General features: G+C 38.5%; 2 protein-coding genes across 5 annotated transcripts in view; one reads left to right on the top strand and one right to left on the bottom strand.

Moving 5' to 3' along the window:
* The window catches only part of vti1a (vesicle transport through interaction with t-SNAREs 1A), a 104,174-nt gene extending 94,834 nt beyond the window's left edge, over positions 1–9,340 (bottom strand). For all 4 annotated transcript variants that reach the window (XM_027140423.2, XM_027140424.2, XM_027140425.2 and 1 more), the window contains exons 1-3: positions 9,105–9,340; positions 3,243–3,301; positions 2,140–2,250 (exon numbers count right to left, since the gene is read on the bottom strand). In XM_027140423.2, the coding sequence (XP_026996224.1) occupies positions 2,140–2,250; positions 3,243–3,301; positions 9,105–9,198 (264 nt within the window). In that variant the 5' untranslated portion in view covers positions 9,199–9,340. The remainder of the gene's footprint in view (positions 1–2,139; positions 2,251–3,242; positions 3,302–9,104) is intronic.
* Positions 9,341–9,423: 83 nt separating this feature from the next.
* zdhhc6 (zinc finger DHHC-type palmitoyltransferase 6) lies at positions 9,424–16,292 on the top strand. Its single transcript, XM_027140421.2, has 11 exons — positions 9,424–9,564; positions 10,092–10,620; positions 10,790–10,881; positions 11,026–11,185; positions 11,431–11,592; positions 11,825–11,878; positions 14,468–14,635; positions 14,720–14,761; positions 14,843–14,988; positions 15,082–15,128; positions 15,276–16,292. Exons 2-11 carry the CDS (start codon positions 10,354–10,356, stop codon positions 15,377–15,379), a joined length of 1,242 nt encoding a protein of 413 aa, XP_026996222.2. The 5' UTR covers positions 9,424–9,564; positions 10,092–10,353; the 3' UTR covers positions 15,380–16,292.
* The last annotated feature ends 54 nt before the right edge of the window (positions 16,293–16,346 follow it).

Raw genomic sequence — 16,346 nt, 5'->3', positions numbered from 1 at the left:
TACTTTCATGAAGGAAAACAAACTGAGCCAAAGTACAAGGCTCTAATTTTCGATCAAAGCTCAAAAATATATTTATGATTAATAATGATACGGGTCAGAATGTTTTATTCTAAAGCAAAACATTGGGGGTGTCCTCAATATGCCAACACTTATAAGCATATTTTATCATTTTGGTTAAGCAAAAACACTAGATGGACATCATCAAAAGCAGATGATATTACAGCCATATAAGAGAACTTATATAAGAGAAGATTTGCAGTCTATATATGCAACTGGCTTCATTTAATTATGCCCTCATTATGGTGTTCTCCTGTCAGATCAAAGGCATGACTAAGAGTCATGTCATTCTGGTCCCCAAACCCAATGACTTTTAGCATGAGCAGACAAATCAGACAAATCAACTTATCCTGTCTCATTTCCCCTCTCAACACACTCTTTTCTCTGCCAATGTATGGCCTCCAAAGGGTCTGGCTTTCAGACCCACTGTCCGTTTATCAAAATAAAGCCATCATCAAGCACACCGGCCTTTGGCAAGTCCTTCTGATATGTTACTCTCTTTTTTCCCCCTAGAAGTGTGGCAGAGTTGCTGGGTCAACCAGTCTCCGTCTGCTACTGAACAGGAGGCTGAGTGTTACAAGTGGCAATGGCAGGAGGACTTCAAACACGGGTGAATGACTGGATGTGAGAAAGGGGTAAAACGAGAGAAGCTCCAGGAAGACCAGATGAGGGGAAGGCCAGGACAGGGCCTTGATTTCCCATGGAAGCACAACAAAGGCTCCTTTTTAAAATAAAATAAGCGATGGCCTTTTTCATGACACCTCTTAGAAGTGTGTGCGTGTGCTCTTCGCATGGCATGGCAGAGAGGATAAGCCATACACGCTAAAGCATTTGGCACTTCTGAGCACCCTGCTGAATCTCTCAGCTTTGGGACATTTGCTAGGGCTTACTATCAACAGAAGCTTCAGGGAGAGCTGTCTTTCAAATACACACAGAATGAAGAAAATCTCATTCAACATCAGACCTGCTTTAAAAGCAGTTGGTTGGAAATGTATACTGAACAAACTGACATACATAAACTTTGTGTTTAAGCAGGATATGACCTGGGATTTAAACCAATCACCAAGAAGAAGAAAAAAACAGCTACACCAGAAAACCGAGAACTGACATCCTACAAAGGAAGCATCTGAACATGTAAAAGGAAAACAGTAAGTCACAAGTTTAGCTTGAAGAGGGTTAAAAGGATCAGATGAGGGCTGAATGTAACGTGAAAGCCCTGCACAGCAAGTGTTAATTGCATGATAATTAACCGCAGCATCCGTCAAACAAGAGAAGTTAAAGATTAATCCTCAGCCAATTAAATGCCCATGGTGAGGAGTGTGAGGCCTCTCTGAGGGGGAAAAAAAGAGAAAGATCTCACTCTGATCTAAGCCATCAGACTCAGAGGCATAGCATCAGATCGTTGGAAAGAGTTCATTTTCTTAAATGTTCTCATTTATTTCATGCCCTTTTGTAATATTTCTTGATGCCGCTACCATCTGGCAATGATATTGAGCATACTTCTAATTAGATCCACGTGTAGGGTTTGAACACAGGATTTAGATGAAGAAGAACACGAAAAGAAAGGAATGGGACGTGGTTTGTGTGGAGACTTATTGTGAGTTCAGATTTCAGACAAATTCGTTCCTCACATTCTCACAGATGGCACAATGGTATGATGAAAGCGATTCAAATCCATTAAAGGTAAATGCAAAAAAGTATTCGTATTGTCTTAAGAAATATCTGAACACAATAACCAGCAAATAAGAGTGAAGCGAGACAAAAACCAGTTTCTGAGGGCAAGGCCTTCATTAAGGTTTGATGTGAGTAGGGTGGGTTTTGGAAGGCAGGTACAATTTATGAATAACTAAACAAGGACATGGAGGAGAAGCACAGGCTCGCACTCCTCAGACCCAACACAAGTTTATAAAAACACTCAGAATTAGCCTCGGAAGACACCACTGACCTTCAAAGAATTGTGTTTTGAAGAAGAGATACATTTTTTGGCTTTGTTTGTGTGCATGGTTGTGTAAACAATGTCGTAAACAAAGCTTTACGTGCTGTATGTAGTGTAGGAGCGAGAGTTGGGTGTGCTGTACTCACAAAGTCCTTCTCCAGCTTCTCCACCTCCTGTTTGTAGCTCTTCAAGCGGTTGTTGTACATGGCTCTGCTCTGGACTGGGATCTCACGCACCTCCAGGTCCATCTGCTCCAACTATGCAAATCAATTTAGATTTTCTTAATTAGTGAAGCAGTTATATATTGTCACACAGGAAGAGGGAAAAGAACATGCGATCCTATTAAAGCCAAACAAAACAAAAAAAGAAAAAAAAAGAAACGAAAGACAACTTTGGGAGCAGAAGACCACAAAAGAAAAAAAAATGCTTTGACGAAGTGCAGGCCTGTGGAACCTACGATTAGATGTGTAGCAGTTTTACACCAAGTTCTACACAAAGTTTCTACGGATGTGAAAAGAGGATTTTAAAATCTCTTTATTCCTTCTGGTTTGTCATTTACACTGATAAACCTCCCACAGCTTCCTGACATACTAAAACAATACGTTTACTGTCATGCAAGAAGACTAACAAATTTCTTGTTAGACATTTACTGCCAAATCTTTCAGAAAGATAGAATGTTTATCAGCTTATTATTTCTGACTGCTAGGGAAAGTCATCAAACGGGTAGAGAAGCGAGTCTCTCTGCAGATCTAGTTAAAGTGCTGTGGTGCTTCACTGACAGTTACTGCATGTGTCCATGTGTACCCCTCTCAACTCACACACACACACACACACACACACACACACACACACACACACACACACACACACACAGAGACACACACAGGTACACAAAAATACTCATGCAAACAAACAGCCCGGCAGATTTACAGCGCCCAATCAACAATTACATGTCGGAACAAGCACAAAAGCAATTTACATGCAGCACATGCTCTTATTTTTAGCATCGCACATGACACCTTTCTCCGGTAATGGCATGAAATGTGTCATGTGGTGTCAGTAAAATCTGTATTATGGGGATGTGATCACACTGCTAGCACACAGAAGCCTTCAGCCACATGAAGAGTGTCTAATGTCATTGCTGACATTACAGATGTTGTTTATGCGGGGAATTTTTCACACACACCCCCCACTAATATTCATTACTGAGAAAATGTGGAAAAGTGGAAATTACTGATCAAAGACCTACCAACTCTCTGACTTCCTCAAGCTGTTTGTCGACATTTAGAACCAGCTGCGTCTTGTCCTCTGAAAAGGAAGAAGCAGAAAACATATTGATCAGTTGATGGGAAAGCAGCGCTTTATGACAAGAGCCCTACTCCTGCACATCAACAGGAAAAAACAAGCCTGCATTTGAAGACGTATTTACACATTCGTGTCATAGAAAGATCTGTATTTGATGTCTGCTGTTTCTCCACATGTAAACATCTTTGTTGGTCTGTAGGGAAGCATCGTGCGAACACACACAGGAAGCTATCGACTCCAGCAAACACTACTCAAGAGCCATCCGGTAAAATCAGGATCAGGACACACGTGAAAACTACAAAATGGCAGTAAATTTGACAGTGAAACACAAATTAGAGCATTATTTTTCCTTATATGTTCTTGTAATAACCATAATCAAATGTGAACAACTCAGAGCATGTAAGACTAACAAAAGTGCATTCAAAATAAATAAATAAATAAATAAATAAATAATCCAACCATAAAAAAATCCAATAATAAAAAAAATGTGAAGAAAAAAACAGAACTAGAACTGCCTTAGAACAAAATGCAGCCAAAAAAAATCCATTAACCAGTATAAAAGCACATGTCTGTCAATACAGTCAAAACAACAGTACACACAGCTTTTGTTGGACATCTATCCATTTTTCAAACCTAGATATAACCTCAGAGCCCACACAGTAAACAGCCTGGGGCAATTCTTTGTAAGGTGAGCAGACAAAGGCTGTTCTATACAGAAGCAGTGTAGGGCAATCTGAAATATGCATGTCCCTACTGGATATGTACTGGACACTAGCAAGAGCTCAGGAGATCCACACACTGACCATCAGACCACACGTAGTTAAACTTTTGTTACTGAGGTGCGTCTTTACGTCTCCGCACAATTCTTCGTGGCATTTGATTGGCAGACATTGTTCTTCTTGGGTTACTTTTTAAATAAGAAAGGCTCATTTAAGTTTAATGAAACGAGAGTGCACATTCTCCTTGAGTTCTTATTTAAAGCTCAGGTTTTGTGCACACAACAATATCTACACAGAAGAACATCCATTTGAATGAATGAAGCAAGGCAGCCAAGGACATTTAATCAGTCCAGTGTGCTTTATCAGGGTCTGCACATGTGACATTGTATAACAACAACAAGAGAGTTTTGTTGATGCTGGCTTTAGGAGATCATACAGAGGTTCGCCAACAAACATATGACGAGGGTGGGGGTCTTTATCCACAAACACAAAAGATAATTTAATTGAAGAACTAAACTTTTCAGTAAAAAGATGAGCGAACACAGCTAATGTCTTTGTTCATATTCGCTGGTTGATTTAAACACATTTAGCAGCTGGTGGTGGGCTGCACTGACGACTAGTATCCAGGTTTTGCCAAACCTTAACACAATGTGACAATAGAACAGCACAACACAATGCACATTCTCTTTCTGTTCAAAAAGCAGGAAAAATGATACAAGCAAACAAGAAGGGTGCAGACAAACGATTTACTCGAGATTCTTATGACAATGAGAAATCAGTCAGAGTTTTTGTTGTTGTTTTTTTTTTAGATAGCTTTACTCATTAACTATATTATCTATTTGTAATTATCTACTTGTTTCGGTACTACAAATACTAAAAATGTCAATACAAAAAAATTCTATAGAACTTCAATACAAACTGGTGTAATTTTAACAGTTTTAATTTCAGTGGTGGCTCAACTGCTTAAGGCTCTGGGTTGTTGATCGGATGATCGGTGTTCAAGGCCCAGCACAGCCAAGCTGCCACTTCTGGGCCCTTGAGTGAGGTCCTCGACCATGCCTGCTCCAGGGGCACTGTTTCATAGCTGCCCCTGCACTCTGACCCCAACCTGCTCAGTTGGGGTATGTGAAGAAAAGAATTCCACTGTGCTGTAATGTATATATGGCAATAATAACGGCTTCTGTGTGTCCAAACCTGCCAGCCCTATGTGACAATAACTTTAATAACGCAACAACTACAATCAAGCAGTTTTTCGCTGTGAAGGAATTGTGGCCCACTCTTCTTTGCAGGATTGTTTAAATTCAGCCACATTTGAGGGTTTTCGAGTCATGTCACAGCATCTCAATCAGATTTTAGTCCACGCTTTGATTGGACGACTCCAAAACCTAAAAAAAGATCATTGTCCTCCTGCATATGCCAAGTGCACTTGAGCTTGAGGTCATGAACTGATGGCCAGACATTCTGCTACAGGATTTTCTGGTAGAGCGCCAAATTCATGGTTCAATCATTTACAGCCCCAGACCCTCACACTGCCACCATCATGTTTTACTGTTGGTATGATGTTCTTTTTCTGAAGTACTGTGTAACGGGACACACACCTTCCAAGACGTTAAACTTTTGACTCACAGAACATTAAGTATACAGAATATTAGCCCAAAAGTCTTGGAGATATTCAAGATGTTTTTTGGCAAATATGAGACAAGCCTTTGTGTTCTTTCCTGTCATCAGTGGCTTTGGAACTCTGATTTAGCAGCTGGGGCTTGGGGCAATTAGAGTAGAATGAGGCTTGAATGCACACCAATTAGTCATGATTCATAATGCTGCAAGTTTACAGCTTAACCCCTAACAACTGGTATGACAATAAAAACTTCAATCGATCAATGAACTGGTCAGATATGACCAATATGACATGCTTAAAGTAAAGAGAAACACAAAATGTACAAATAAATAAAGGAATTTTGGGAAGCAGAAAGGAAAACTAAAGGAAGCATTTCCCAATTATCACGCAAGCACAACAATGGGTGCCTATTTTCCCTCCTACTGTTCCGAATAATCCACAGCTTCCTTGTGGGAATGAGGTCCAGTGAATTTGAAGCCAAAGTGGCCCTGTGTTCTATCATCCGTGTCAAACGAGTCACGTGCAGATTTGCCCTCATGCACTACAGAAACTTTAGCGTGTCGGTGCTGCGTTCCGCATAGACATGATGTATCAAAGGCAATGACAGACTTTCACAAATCAGATTAATAATTACATTTCTTTAGCTGTGCAACATATTAACACTGCATAATAAGGTATTTCTGTTGGATGAGGTTTTTTTGTGCAGGAATGTTAGAAACATATAGTCAGTAAACACAATGTTTATTCTTAGCTAGTAAGTTTCTATGTCATAGCTGTGTATAAAGTAGACACTGTAGTTTCTACTAGGCACCACTGCTTAGTCACTAAGCTGCTTTGGGTTTTTTGTTTTTTTTTTAAACCCTCAGCTAGTTAATGGCTGATGGCTTAAAACACACAACATCATGTCTGCACATGAACACCTTTGTAATTGGCTGCTTTACAATAAAACTACATTGACAACACTGGAGAGAAGGTGAGTAGCTAACCATTTTAGCACTGGGAGAAATGAATCATTTACACCAGTGAATTATTACATTCAGTACACTTCAGGGATTTGGTCAGAAATATATTTAACCTTTTCACACATTAAACAACACAGAATGAGTTAGTTCTCACAGTGTTTACTTTTAACTGCTTCCTGTAGCTCTACATGTTAACCTAAAATATAGAAATGTATAAAGTGGATAAAAGATGTATTAGGATTAAATTAAATGGACAAAATGTTCTTGCACTGCTATTAATGTATACTGAGCAAAAGATAACTGCCATGCACTTCGGATGGATTCTGACTGCTTAATTCTCTCTCTCACCTTAGAATCTGCCAATAAAATATGATTAAAAGGAAAGAGTATTCATTTGACACGGCCTTATTAACTGTCATTATTGCAAAATTACTGTACAAAACAATGTTATTAGGCACACCTATGATCAGCAGCAGGTGGCACATTGCCACAGTTAGTAGTATCAGCCTTCATGCTCTCCATATGTCAACATAGGTTTCCTCCAACTTCCCAAAACATATCAGTAGGTAGATGGACTACAGGAGTGTAAGAATGTGTGTGTTGTTCTGTTCAGAGTGTATTCTCGCCATGTTCCTAGCATACGCTTCTGTTCTACCATGACCCTGACCAGGATAAAGGGGCTACCGAGGGAAGGAGGAAGAATGGAAGGAAGGATGGATAGATGGATGGATGGATGGATGGATGGATGAATGATCAGCAAAGCTGCAATGGTGTTCTGTCAGGCTCCCATTTAAAACCTACTCATCTACATATATTACTACAGAAACAAATACTAATTCCAAATACAGAAAAACAAAAATGGACTAAAAGTGAGTACTGATGCCAAAATCTTAATCACTCTTTTATTCTATTCATCAATCTGTCAGAAACAATTTTTTTTCCATTTTTTCCCAAAAAAAAAAAAACAGTCTCAGTGCACCACCAACTGACCATAGCTCCAAATGCATCTTAATTGGTATAGAGAAAAAGAGAAAGTTCAGTGTAATGATAATGCTACTTAATGATATTTGTACTGTGATTTTTCCAAACAGCCCCAAATGAAGATTGCAGCAGAAATGACAATAAAAAAATAAGATGTTTTGTTGCATAATTTTAAAATATGAGGTTTCAATCGGGGTTAAAGGGTTTGGGGTTAATATTAGTTTCTATTTGCACGATTATTCATTCCGAATATTCAAGCCTGTACCTGTTTTTTTCCACTTGAGAAGCCCTGTTGACTTTTCTGCATTTTCCTCACTACAATGTGGCATGGCAACATTTTTGCACACTATAACCAGGACAGAGTGTGCATTTTTTTTTTCACAGAATCTATATTCTATCCACATACCATTGATAGTTTTTAGCTTTTTTTTTTTTTTACTTTTCTGTCACTATATTGCCTTTTCCCTTACATTACTCGTGATCTCATATATGCAGCTGTAACACTGGAACAGGTTCACTAATCTTTATCACTATTCACTGCTCCGGGTGTGTGTTCACGGTGTGTGTGTGTGTGTGTTCACTGCTGTGTGTGTGCACTTTGGATGGGTCAAATGCAGAGAACGAATTCTGAGTATGGTTCACCATACTTAGCCGTATGTCACGTCACTTTTTCACTTTTTATTCATGATGGTAGCAGCAGCATGAATTCAGAAGTCTACAAAACATACTGTTTGGCAATATACAGAGAAATACATCCGATCTAATTGGGAGGAACTTCATCATACAGCCAGAGAATGACCAAAAACAAATTACCAACGCAACAAAGGACTTTATCAGGAGAAAAAGTGGAAGGTTTTAGACTGGCTGATAGTTTACCAGACCTTAACATGATTGAGCATAAAATTTACCCCCTTAAAAACACACAACAAATGAAATAGGCTGTGATACAAGCCTGGGAATGGATCACAAAAAGAGTGCAACAATTTAATAAGTTGCCAGCTTAATGTAGTTAGTATAAGCAAGTGTTATGCAACCACATTTTAAGCGTTATGGACTTTTATATACGTTGAGATTATCTGCTCCAATATTTTGGGGTCGTCTGCCTTTAAACGTGTCATGTGATACATCATATTCATGTTCTATTTACACCTACATATCAGACATTAAATCCATCACTTTGTATTCAACTTTTGATATTAAAACCTTCGGCGTTTAACAAAAACAATAGAATTAGCTTTGGTCTTGTATGACAATAATATTCGATTAAACCATATTCCCTCAGCCACTTCATAACTAGCTAGGTTTCTAAAAAAAAAGAAAAGAAAGAAAGAAAGATAGTGTGTGTTTATTCGCAATTACACAAGCTTCAATTTCTTATAGTTTTCATTGTAATTTGCGTTATAGCAAGAACTAGCACTCAACTCACTACCTAGCAACTCCGTAGCAACCGCATACCGGCTGTTTCCGGCTCGCTAGCATTACAAGAAGCTGACTAGCTCGATGTTTTTCAGAGACAGCACACTTACCTCCACCAAGTTTAGGTACTCTTCCAATTTTGTTGGTAATATCTGCGGTGAGAGTACCAAACTCCTGTTCGTAGGCTTCAAAATCCGAAGACATTGTTGTGAATTGGGAATTTAAACGCTCTAAGACGGCTGTCGCGATACTATCTATTACCCTGGTTGTATCAAATGTTGTTATTGACGTTGATATCGCTTCCAGGACGTGTCACAGAAATTGTGTTCCGGCGAATACGCTACCGCTCGTTTCATTGGTACTGATGGAAGGGAAAAGACAAAGAACGATGTAGTTCGATTTTATCACAGACATTTCACGTTTTTTTTTTTAAGTGGATGAAAATCAAGTATCGGATGTAATGATATGTTTTGTCTTGTGTGGAACGTTTCAGTTTTGTTTTTACACGGAAGATATTAAAGGTGCACCCCTCAGACTGGAGGAAGTGAGTGCTAACCGCTGTGGCTGAAGGTAAACGCTTGTTGTGACTGATAGCTGTCTGTTTCTGCAAAAAAGGGGAAATCATTTCAATAGTTTCGCTGTAAATCTGAAGCGTATTATAACATCAAGCTTGTCGTTAAATTACAGATATGTTTCGTTTTTAATGATCCCGTGTCATAGCAGTGATGCTAGTTAGCTTGCCTGCTATACTGGTAGATACTTAGAAGTAAAATATAAATGACTTTCTAGATTAGATTTTCGGTTTGGGATGTTTTTTTTTATATTATTTCTACGTGTATCTTAATGGATTTACGTTTTATTTGAAAATAATGATCTACATGTCTTATGTCTTGCGTCACTACAGGTTTTTTTGGTAACCTCCAAAGGACAAGTTAAGACTAGTTAAGGAAAGGAAAGGGAAAAAAAAACCTCACCAGCCTGTAGTCTGTGTAGTAATCAGAGTCTTGGATCGACATCAAAACCACTGTTACATCTGCCATGAAATAGCCAACTGTTGCATGACATTTGAATTTATGCTTTAATGCTCTTCTATCTAGATGGGTGACCTGCTTCCAGCTTTAGAATGAAGCAACAAGCTGGTTAGAGAGAAAGGATGCCATACAAGAGGAGAGGTAGTGACTCCACCACACAGACGGCTCCTGTAACCCATGACGCAGCTGATTGCTGGATGTTTCGGAGAAGACAGAAAACGTATCGTTTATCCTCCTCGTGGTCGATTTGTTTTATCAGAGGGAGACGAAATATCTAACAGTTTATCCGTTTCAAGGAACTTTAAAAGCTGTAGAAATACTTTACAAAATGAACATTATATCTGCTATTATTGTATTTGAAAACCTCCATGAAGTTCGGAGGTTGTGTCACTGGGGTCCGATCATCGCGCTTACTGTCATCGCTGTGTGCTCTTCTATGGCCATAATGGACTCTATTATCTGGTACTGGCCCTTGGACACTACAAGTGGCAGCATTAACTTCATTATGCTCATCAACTGGACTGTCCTCATTCTCTACAACTATTTCAATGCCATGTTTGTTGGTCCTGGATACATTCCTTTAAAGTGGACTCCGGTAAATACAAATATATAACTGGAGAGATTTGCAATGTTTTAGTTTTTTAGTTTTTTTTTTTAGTTTTTTTTTTTAATAAGATCCCACTAATTCCTGTTTTGTTCTCTAATCCGATTAACTCTGTATAATGTAACTGCCTGTTAATCAAGTGGTGTCTTCTCTCGAACAGGAAAACCAGCGAGAAACTATGTACTTACAGTTCTGTAGATTGTGTGAAGGTTATAAAGCCCCAAGATCTCACCACTGCAGAAAGTGTAACAGGTAGCATTTGTGTGTGTTCTTACAACTAACTATACTCCGATCATCAGAGCTGGATGTAGTATTTAGTGCTTGCCCTGTGAGCTGATTTACTTCATAGCATAATGAAATGCTTTTTAAACTTGTCTGCATTGTCTCCTTTTTCAGGTGTGTGATGAAGATGGATCACCATTGTCCCTGGATCAACAACTGCTGCGGACATCTGAATCATGCCTACTTCACCACTTTCCTGCTCCTCGCCCCGTTGGGTTGTATCCATGCTGCACTCATTTTCATCATGACAATGTACTCTCAGTTAAATGACAGGGTCAGTAGGTCCATTTATTTATACACCTATTTATAGGCTCTGTCAAATTAAGTAAATTGATTCATTTATAACCCTTAAAGGAGCAATAAATGCAACCTTTACTCCTGCTCAGATACTGAACTGTAAATGTTATTGCTCCAAATCTATCAATGTACAGTGTGTCACAAACAAATGTTACAGTTATTTGTGTGTATATATATATATATATATATATATATATATAATATTTTTTACATCTGATGCAGATCTCTTTCGGTTGGAGCTCAGTGAAGATAGACATGAGTGCTCCCAGAATTGTCCACCATCCCATAATGCCATTCAGCATATCAGCCTTTGCTGCCAATCTCTTTGCTCTGGGACTGGCGCTGGGCACTACAATTGCCGTCGGCATGCTGTTTTTTATTCAGGTATACCTATCGTTAAATCTGCTCATTTCAGCCTACTGTTAGTCTACACGCTGTACAGAGCATTTATAAGATGAAAATTATTTGTGTACTCTGGTTTGTCAATCCGGACCTTTGCTAAAAAATGTAAAATTTCAGCTTACTCTTAGTTTGCTAAAACACCATACTTGAATTGCTTTAGAAATCATCTAAAGAAATGACAACCGTTTGATAAAGAAAGGCTTTTTACTTCCAGATGAAAGTGATTCTGCGAAACAAAACCTCAATCGAAGTATGGATCGAGGAGAAGGTGAGCAGCTTTACTCTTTCATTTCCTAGTGCAACATGCTTGTTTTAATCCCACATATCTGTACGTTCTAAACGTAACAGCGTGCTTTTAAACACACCTTACAAGTATTTTTTTATGTATTCTAAATACAAGAAGTATTATTTGTAAAGAAATATATACATACATTTCTTTTTTCGGTTGTGTCTTGTTGCTATCATCAGAATCAGAAGGGTCTTTATTGGCAAGTATGTTTTCACATACTGTACGAGGAATTTGTTCTAGTACAGGAGCTCCACAGTGTAAACAGAATGGCATTGATAAGACATGAACACCTATATAATAAAGGCAGTTGTATGTACAGTGGATAATAAATGCAGTTGTACGTACAGTGGAAAAATGTGCAAATTGAAATATAGATGTGCAAATTGAAATGTAAATAATGTAAGAATAGAGTTTGTTCTGTGTATGTTAAGTGGTCATTAGATCTTCAGACTGAGAATCTAATATTAATGTCATCAAATAAATGATTTAAGAAATGAAGAAAAATAATACCACAAAGAAAGCGAAGTGGAAATATTTAATGGACGTGATGGTCCAGCGGTCCAGGTTCTGGGTTCCTAATCAGAAGGTCGGGGTTCAAGGCCACAAGCTGCTGAGACATCTACGTTGGGTCTTTGAGCAAGGCCCTTAACTTCACCTGCTCCAGGGGTGCCGCACGATGGCTGACCCCTGTGCTCTGACCCCAGGCTCATAATATGCGAAAATTGGGGGCAGTCGTGGCCTAATGGTTAGAGAGTCTGACTCGTAACCCGAAGGTTGTGGGTTCGAGTCTCGGGCCGGCCATGACTGAGGTGCCCTTGAGCAAGGCACCGAATCCCCCCAACTGCTCCCCGGGCACTGCAGCATAAATGGCTGCCCACTGCTCCGGGTGTGTGTTCACGTTGTGTGTGTGTTCACTGCTGTGTGTGTCCACTTTGGATGGGTTAAAAGCAGAGAACGAATTCTAATGTATTTGACAAATATCAAAGACTTCACTACAACATTTATTTATTTCTTTAAGATTACAATGATGCTTTTAAAGTGCTCAGTTAGCATCAAGGTTGAATAAATCCAGTACCCCATAGTACCATAGTACCCCATAGTACCAACGTCCTGTCTTTTTAAACGGACATTTTTTTTCAATTAGAAAAAAAAAGTTCCTCTCTGTACTAAGAAAGAAAAATGTACTTACATACTTTCTTAATTTTGAATTTCAGGAGTTGTTGGTCATTTGTACAATGCGTACACCGGGTATTAAAATGCTCGTGATGAGTCTCAGGTTCACACATTGACATGAATGATTGATAAAGATGATGCTGTAATTCAGTTTAGTTTTATCTGCATAGCAATTCAATCGTTCTACGTTGTCACAAAGCAGCTTTACAGAAATAAAGGATACACAACCCTCAGTGTAACCCTAATTGTAATGTAATTTGACAAATGGATAATTTCTGAGTAAAAGTGACTTGCTATAGAGTAGGCAGAAAAATAAATACAGGTACAATAGAGAGCATAGAAATAAAAGATAACTGTCCAGGAGTGGCAGTTATAAAGTTTGCCAGTTCTAGATAAAGGACTGGGATGTTTAGTTGACTGATGGCTTGAAAAGAAAAACTGTTCTTTAGTCTGGTTGTCTGGATGCAGTGTCACAAACACGTAACGAGCAGAGCGAGTGTCATCTGCAATGATACTGTTGGCCTTAATCAAAAGAATGCTGGAAGTTTCACAGTGACGAACCATTCAGGAAATCGCTGTTCAGAGGAACGAGCAGTAAGAAACAGTGATGCAGTTGGTCAGAACTCTGTCTGTGGTGCAGCATTAGAAGCTTCACATGATGGCACTAATTGTCGCTAGTCATTTAAGCATTAAATTAGCTCTGGTGGATGTAATTATTTAAAAAATCTTTATGTCTGATGTTTTAATCAGCATATTGTAGCCAGGTTTAATTCACTTACATAATCTTAATATACAAACCACTTGTATAGAAGTTACAGGTCAGAACCAAGACCAAGAGTCTTTGCTACATTTACAGTTGCTGTCGTTTTGTATTTCTGATTGACATGGTTTTGTGTTGTGATGTAACATTATTTTACCTGATCATATAATTATGGAGACTCAGATTGGGAAGACCCAAGAGTACACTGTGTGTACTGACTACAGCATATGTATGAGCATATTGCACATGTTCATTGGTTGATTCCATTATCTGTTTGTTAATTGTACATATTGTACACACATTGTACTGACTATATGTATGAGCATACTGCACATTTCATCTGTTGATTTCATTAGGTTTGTTAATTGTACATATTGTACACACATATTGCACTAACGTTATGTATGAGCAAATTGCACATTTTTACATGTCAACTCATTATCTATATCTTATCTGCATAACTGTTCTGTAATTTCTGGAGTTTGCTCCTAAGAATTTCACTCACAGAGGCACATGTGCTGTAAAAGTGACTTGACTTGACCTGTATCTTACTTTTAGATGTTCATGTTTGGTAAATACAATTTTTGTGCGTATACAATCCTCTTCAACTTACAAGCCTCAAATGTTCCCTTCAGGCCAAAGACAGAATCCAATACTACCAAACAGGAGAGGAGTTTATCTTCCCGTATGACTTGGGAAGCCGCTGGGAGAATTTTAGGCAGGTGTTCACCTGGTCTGCTACCCCAGAGGGAGATGGCATTGAATGGCCCGTAAATGACAAATGCCACCAGCACACCCTAACTGTACGTCCACGCTATAAGTTTTGCTAACATTCTATTCTGCACAGTTCAAAGAAGTTGAATTTTTTTTTTCTTTTCTCTCTTTAGATTGAGCAGCTGAAGCAGAAAGCTGACAAGCGCGTGAGAAGTGTGAGTAGTTGTCATGATGTCTGTTGGACACAAGATGGCAGCATCGATATAACGTCTAAAAGCATTTTTCCCTCTCTGTAGGTGCAGTACAGAGTTGTGGAGGACTACAACGGAGCATGGTGTCCACTAGGAAAGGGAATCAACACGTTCTTTAGGTCCCCCTGCACCGAAGAACCCAGGATCAAACTCAATAAAGGGGAGTCCATCTTCGCCACAAGAGGAACCAAGTGAGTGTCTGACAGCTTAATGCGAACACGGTTAATTGAATTATTCTCCTTAACAATGAGTGAATTAATGACAATTGATGTTTATGTATGCAGGTGGTGGATGTATGGGGACAAAGCTTTGGATGAGGAACAGACCAAAGGTGCACAATAGTCACAATGGCACACTGTTTGTTATAATCAAATTTCACGTAAGTGTTTAAAAGTGTAACCATTCTAAAAAGTGTATTTGTGTGTGTGTCTCTTTCTTTCTCTTGCTCTCTCTCTCTCTCTCTATCTTTCTCTCTCAGCTGGACTCCGTGTCAGAGGGTGGTTTCCTCGACGCTGTGTGGAAAAGTGCCACTATGACTCAGCGAATAACACTCCAGCTTGTGAAGAAAAGAAAGATAAATAAAACAAGTGGGGTGTGATTTACTGTTTGACTTCAAAAAATCAATCGTCAAGGGTTCTGTGCATGGTTAATACGATGGTTTAGCTTTCTAAATGTGTTCTGCATGGAAGGGGACACCATCCGTCGTAGAGTTCTACACAGATCCTTTTAAGATTCTTGTAAAAACAGACGATTCATGTTTTAAGACCGAAGTCTGATCTCGATCTCGTTCCGTACTTCTTTTTCCAACCGATCCGGAGATGTTTGGTTTCTAACTAATTTAAGTGGCATATCAACTGTTTTAATGTTAAAACCAGCAAATTCTGATTCTTCATATGAATGTATGTACCTTTGTAACATTTCCAAAGAGAATATAAATGACGTGGCACAGAGGGAATAGTTCCTGAAGTGGCAACCCGGAGCTTGCACGCATTCCTTCTTAGGAGCTGAGCAAATGTTTACTTGAATAAATTGTTTTCTCTGTTTCTCTCTATCTCTCTCTTTGATGTCCAAGCCGTTTATGCAATGCCTATGCCAGCTGTATCAAGGTCTTAGTCATGCAAATACACTGTATTCTTTGTACAGAATTTTTTTTTATTGTTATTATTTTATTTTTGATTATTTTTGTAAAACTGATGTAAACCACACAATAGAAAAGTAAACATTTCTGCTCTGTATAATGTTATCTCGTTGTTGTTTTTTTATATAATATATATATATATAAAAGAACAATGGAAATAAATTATTCAGTAATTCTGCTTTTCAGTGCTTAATATTTTCAAATGTACATAGCGTGAAATGAAAGGATTCAGCATTTTCCAGCCAAATCTTTGTGTACTGCAACTGTAGTGAAACAGAAGTGTTTTAACACATTTCCTTGTACTTAAAAAAAAACAAACTAAAAAATGTTTGAATAAAAACACACTTTGTAATAAAAGTCTAAGGGCAGTCGGTGAATTTCTGTATGAAAGCGTTTTTAATAACTTAATTA

This window comes from Tachysurus fulvidraco, chromosome 8 (assembly GCF_022655615.1).
Source record: "Tachysurus fulvidraco isolate hzauxx_2018 chromosome 8, HZAU_PFXX_2.0, whole genome shotgun sequence".
Taxonomy (NCBI): domain Eukaryota; kingdom Metazoa; phylum Chordata; class Actinopteri; order Siluriformes; family Bagridae; genus Tachysurus; species Tachysurus fulvidraco.
The sequence above is the reverse complement of the archived record's forward strand: the minus strand, read 5'-3'. Positions and strand labels throughout refer to the sequence as shown.

Bases quoted from the DNA above. Each gene is read 5' to 3' on its own strand.
- zdhhc6 (XM_027140421.2), top strand. From the start codon at position 10,354: ATGAACATTATATCTGCTATTATTGTATTTGAAAACCTCCATGAAGTT. The intron at 10,882-11,025 runs GTAGCATTTGTG...CTCCTTTTTCAG, and splicing joins CACTGCAGAAAGTGTAACAG to GTGTGTGATGAAGATGGATC. The intron at 11,879-14,467 runs GTGAGCAGCTTT...TGTTCCCTTCAG, and splicing joins AAGTATGGATCGAGGAGAAG to GCCAAAGACAGAATCCAATA.